This window comes from Triticum aestivum, chromosome 1A (genome assembly GCF_018294505.1).
Source record: "Triticum aestivum cultivar Chinese Spring chromosome 1A, IWGSC CS RefSeq v2.1, whole genome shotgun sequence".
Lineage (NCBI taxonomy): Eukaryota > Viridiplantae > Streptophyta > Magnoliopsida > Poales > Poaceae > Triticum > Triticum aestivum.
In genome coordinates, this window is record NC_057794.1 from 462,276,054 (window position 1) to 462,281,984 (window position 5,931).

The window sequence follows — 5,931 nt, forward strand, 5'->3', positions numbered from 1 at the left end:
CATTTTTTACTGGCAATAAATATTTTTATTAAACTAAGGGAACATTTTATTACATTTTTAGTTAAAATAAAGAAATTTGAACATGTAAATATTTTCTGAGCCTCTTGGATGTTAAAGGAAATAGAAGATCCATCAGCCTGTCCAAATAAGGTTTTTATAAAAAACAGTGATGTATTTGAGAAAATTCTCTTCTCCCTCAACAATCGCTTCTTCTTGCTCTAAGGAGACAATTTTTTAGTCAACTTCACTGAAACATCAAACTCCAAGGAGACAACACCACAGAGCAGAAGGCGGAGAACATCTGCATTCAGTAGCGCATTTTTTTAGTGGAGACCAGCACATAAATACAGCTGTTACAATGTACAGGTCAAATTCTACAGAAACAATAATCTATTCTGCATAATCACTAACTGAACTAATATATGTACACAAAGCTGAAATGGCTACAAAATTTCCTGGCCCTCCTTTGAGGCGCTCCAACCAAATTCACTCCTGGCTCCTGGCAGATCATTTGGTAGAAGCAGCAATAGATAATGAGGAAACTGCCCCAGTGTTTGTTCAGAATCATCTGCAATCATTTCTGGATTACGTAGTTCGGTACAACGGTATTGTGATTGGCATATCTTATTACCATTGACTCCTGAGATCATCTCTTCTCATTGTACAGACCATCATTCAGAAGCAAAGGGCGAAGACCTTGAAATCAGGCTATACCACTGTCAGGAACCCTTACATTCTCATAACCTTTCAGTGTCTCTTGAGTAAAAGACTCCAACGCTTCAAATATTGGAGCCAGGCCTGCTTTCAGGTCAGTTGCACTTGACTCTTGGATTTCTCTCACAGTCTCCTCATGCCTAGCTCTCTGCTCATCCAATCTTGTGTGCAATGCATCCAGAGCTACCATGCGGCTATTGACCGCCCTGCCATTGTCGCCGTCGGGTAAAACCGCCTTACCAGCTTTAGGATGCCCAGGCAAGGCTTGATCCTTTTGGTGAGATTTGAGCCTCTTTGAGAAGTCTCTAGATAAATAGTCGGCTTTCATCTTCTGCTGCTGCGCTTCGTCCTGTCGCTCCCATAATATGTGCACATTAACAGCAAAAGCCTCCATCGCATCCACGACAGCGCCTTCTGGTATCCTTTTCATGGTCTGACACCAATCATTTGCTGTGATGAACACACCAGGGGCTCCAAGTCTACCAGGAGAGAACGGCGCGATGCCGTCGGATGTTTCCTCCTTTTCCTGAGGAAGCCATTTGAGTAACCAGCCATTGAGGGTTTCGATATACGCCTTTTGTGATATGATCCAATTTCTGAAACAGGAACACCAGTTCAGAAGTTCCATTTCTAGTTCTAGTGTAACCTTGGATGTTTCTCTTTCAGGTCCATTCTTGGGGATAAGAATATGAGATTTAGTTTCAAGTATGGAATGAAATTGCTTCCTGTGGCACTCAAGAATGAATTTCCACATTCTAACATGCCTGCACCATAATGACAACAATTTATGGTCAGTCCGCTGAAAAATCTTATCTTGCAATATAGTAGGAGATCAAGAATCTTTGCAAGATATAAATGAGCAAAAAATACTGTTTGAGACAATAGCTATGTGCCAGGGAATCTTTTGTTTTATTAAAGCAAGTCACATAAGAGGCCAAGGCCATATCTGTTTACATGACAAGTGCCCTGCTCAATACAAAACAGGATAACCAAACTTTAGGATGTCCTAAGTGAAGCTTAGTTTAGTGGCGCAATCAGAAATTTATCCAATTAAACTGTGATTATAAACACATCCTAAAAGTAGCTGATCATAGGTAATGTTGCGATGGTTCTCATGAAAAAAAAACTGTATTCAAACTGTTGCAACATCCAGTGCTAATAATTCAAATATTGGACATGATATCAACACATTGTAGCATGGTTTAAACAAGGGCAACAATGTTCCTTATGACTGCAAAAATAAAAAAAGTAGTGAATGTCATCCTAACAATTTCACAGAAATAATAAATGCTTGGAATTTCAACCATTTCAAGATCAACTCAATAGGATAAAAAAGTTGAACTAGACTTCACATACCCCTGAATGAGCTTAACGAGGTGTGGATGTAGCTCATCATCCCGTAGTATGTGGATTCTCCTAGAAATAACTTTGGCTGATCTCATTGCAATATTGATTCTGGTGAGCAGTGTCCTTATAGAGGCACGTGTGGAATCAATTTTATACGGTTCTGCACCACTCTCATCCAACTCTTTAAGGCGCTTCCATTCTTTGTCATATGTAATCCTCAACTTTTCTTCCTCCTAACAAAATTCAAGGAAAAATGCTAATGAGATACTTGCAAAAAAACGCATGAAAAATGAAAAGCGCCACTTCATAGATAAAGATAAAATTAATTTAACACCACTATGAGGCTCAATTTTGTGCATATGAGTCAACCAATGCATTTCAGAGCATACGAGCTCGACAGATGGAGAATATTACGTAGAGTTTGAGAGCACTATCAGGCTTTGAACTTCTGAGAGTTGATCATTATAGGAATCATGACAGCAGGAATAAAGGCACACTTTTTATGATGAAGAGTAGCATACCATGATCTCCTTATGAAGTCTTTTCTCCCACACATACAATCTGTCCATTATAGAAGACAGGGTATTAATTTCAACACCGCTGGTACCATCGATTCTTTTACTTGAATTCTGAGTTCTGCTGGATGAACCAATTGCTGATTGTTCCGCGTTCTTCACTGAAGGTTCAGAGAACAACAAGGCAAAGGTTCCTATCATCCGTGAAACTATCACTGCGTCAAGGTAATGGCCAAGTTAGTTAACCTATTAAGACATAGTATGATTGAAAAAGAGCAGGCAAGGTGAGGAAGAATTTCTTTCTGTGGACAGATCAATATGATCAGAAGAAAGATACACAATACCATATCTCATACATTATGTTATGTACTCCGATTAATAATTACTAGAAAATGCTATGTGCATCATAATGATGCAGAGGCCGGAGGTTTAATCTCCTTTTTGGAAAAAAAAATCTCATATATGAACCTTAGGGAAAAAAAATAGTGCTAAGTTAATACAGGAACATATTAGCTAAGTTGGCTTGAGTTTGCATAAGAATCTGATGCTGTTAGGAATTCAGAGTACACTTTCAGTGTCACAGCAATTGAACATGTATGCACAATCAATTGAAAAGAGAAGCGGGTATACTCACATTTCAAGATCCTACTCCGCGGTCTGTACCGAATGCTCCCGACCTCAAGGATCCTGGCAACATCATCTCCACAGGCGACGGCAGAGTTGAACTGCTCCTTTATCTCCTCCACAACGAAACTGCTGTAAAGACGATACTGCGTGCACGACAAGGAGACGACGGCCAAATCCAGCCGTCTGCCTCCACAACCTCTGCAACATCCCTCGTCCCAAAGCTCGGCAGCGGCGGATTCTCACCGACCACCATGGATGAGTGCTCCTCTGAGCTTACCCTCTTCACCTTCGCCGGATCATCGCCAACCGGCGCTGCCGCTCCTCCTCCAGCATTGGCATTGTCACAGTCACAGCTACACACGCTCCCCTCCCCCGACTCGAGAACCGAAGCACTGAGGACGCTGTCAATCTCGCACTCGGTGTGCTCCATTGACACCTTCACCTTGGCACTGACATCCGCATTGTCGATCCGGTTCGACGCCGTGCTCTCCACCGCCTTCCTCGCCTTGAGCGACTCCCTCATCGACGACTCGTGTTCCGTCTCCTCCTCCAGCTCCGGGATCCCCTCCCGCTCCCTCACCTCGCTGGAGTTGGGGCTGCTGGAGAACGACCCGTCCGGAGCAAACCCCTTTTGGTTGTAGTGTGGAAGGTCCTGGTTGTAGGAGTCGAACGGGTTGAAGAAGTCCCACGGCGACGCTTCCGGCATCGGCATCGGCGGCGGCGGCGCCGGAGCCGGAGCCGCCGCCTCCCGGCCACGATGCTCCACCGGCTGGCCCCCCTCCGGCACGCCGTACATTGGGTTGTTGTACCCGTACTCGTACCCCATGTAGGAAGGCACATTGGTGGCGAAGTTGCTGTAGCCGTATGGTTCTTGGTACACCGTGTTCGCCGCCGCCGAACTGGCCTTCATGTAGTAGGCATTGGGGATTGCGACATCTGGGATTGGGAACGAAGAAGGGTAGGCGTCGTAGGAGGCCTGCGCCCATGGCATCTCGGGCCTGCCGTCCCACGGCATTTGGGGCATGCCGCCCCACGGCATCTCGGGCCTGCCATCCCAGGGCATGGCGGGCCTGCCCTGCCATGGCATGGCCGGCCTGGCCGCTGCAGGCTCTGGGATGTGACGCTGCTGGGGCACTCCAGTCGGCGGCGGGATCTTGCCGCGGGCGCCGTGCCCGTGGCCGGGGTCATCGCAGGCGCAGTCGTCGGCGGAGTCGGGATCAGAGTCGGAGGCGTCGGAGTGGAAGTGGAGGTGGGAGTGGCCGGAGTCGGTGTGCGGGGTGGAGCTGGAGGCGCTGGGCTTCTTGGGCTCGTCGTGGTCGGAGGGGGGCAGCGTGAGCACGGGCGACCCGGGCGGCGAGGCGGCGTGGTGCTCGTGCGCGAACCGCGCGAGCGCGTCGGCCACCCGCGGGAGCGCGCGGAAGTAGGCGGCGTGCGCGGCCGCGAGCGCGGCCCGGCGGTCCCCCGCCGCGAGCATCAGGTCGCGGCGCTCCCGGCAGAGCGCGGCCACGGGGGACACGTCCGCCGCGTCCAGCCGCGAGCTCCGGCACCCCATCCTGCCCTACGCCCTCGCCCGCGACGGCATTGCCCGCCCCCGACGCCGCCAACTCCGTGCCCCGCCCGCCGGAAAGAAAGAGGAGCCACGAAACAAGCGCGGGGGAGGGAGCAAAGGTGGCGTGGGCGCGTGAGCTAGCTAGCTAGTGTACTGAACACCGAGCTGCGCGCGCGCGCGACGCGAGCGTGGCACGGCGGGCACGGGCACGTGGAGGAGCTGCGACGAGGAACGTTTATTATTGAGCATGAGCATGAGGATGAGCAGGCTACTGACACTGGCAGTGGCGACGGGTTAAAGCAGATGCAACGCACTGCTCATTCGGTACAGCAGGGTGAGCGAAAAGACGCTTGCTCTTCGCTCACATCACCGGAAAGATGTCTCGGGGCTGCCGGAGGCGAGGGCTCGGGGAGGGGCCATGGAATCGCGGAGGAGCAGTGCCGATCCGATCGCCCGTGTATGGGTCGCCGAGGGAGAGAGAGAGATGGAGACGGGCCGGCGATCTGTTACCGCTGCGGTAAGTAAATTGACAGAACGCGTTTCGTTTCACCGTGGAACGACAGAGAGGAGAGGGCACGGGGTGGGTAGTGGGTACGTAAGTTTCAGCGCAGCGGCAGTAACATCATTGCGTTGCGTCTCGCTCCCATTTCTGTGCGCGACGGTGACAGTAATATTTACTCGCTCTGCAGCCCCCGCAGTACACGCGTTAATTCTGTGCTCCGTGGCGAATCTGGCGTGATAATTACCCGATGCTCCTCCATCATGGCCATGTTTGCTCAAAAGATTTTACTAGCACGATTACATCCGGCGCCCGCTGCAGTACGGTGCGTTGGTCCTGTTTTAGATAAGAACCGCTTGCTCAATTAAGAGAAATAATACAGTAAGTTAAACCCTCGTCGTGCAGGGGCAAGGGCACGGCATTGATGGTCAAAGATTCCGCGCCACTGAACTGAACCCCTAAAAATTCTGAGCTCCCGCGCTTTGCCTCCCTCGCCCGCGCACGGCACGCGCGCACACATGACCACGCATCTCGATCCAACTACGAGAACTCCGACCCGCTAAATCGGATCACGTGGGTCGCTGGAGCGCATCGAGGACGCCACGGCCACACCCCTCCACCGGAGCCTATTCTCAGTAAATCCAACGGCTGGCACTGTTCTAGATTCTGCACCATTTACT

The 5,931-nt window shown here is 50.0% G+C and overlaps 1 protein-coding gene across 1 annotated transcript; it reads right to left on the minus strand.

The window, feature by feature from the left end:
* Positions 1-300: 300 nt before the first annotated feature.
* On the minus strand, positions 301-5,246 carry LOC123056678 (protein ROLLING AND ERECT LEAF 2). Its single transcript, XM_044479990.1, has 5 exons — positions 3,391-5,246; positions 3,211-3,316; positions 2,583-2,791; positions 2,071-2,294; positions 301-1,478 (listed from the first exon to the last, which is right to left on the minus strand). The coding sequence occupies exons 1-5, from the start codon at positions 4,753-4,755 to the stop codon at positions 704-706; spliced, it is 2,679 nt and encodes an 892-aa protein (XP_044335925.1). The 5' UTR covers positions 4,756-5,246; the 3' UTR covers positions 301-703.
* Positions 5,247-5,931: the final 685 nt, after the last annotated feature.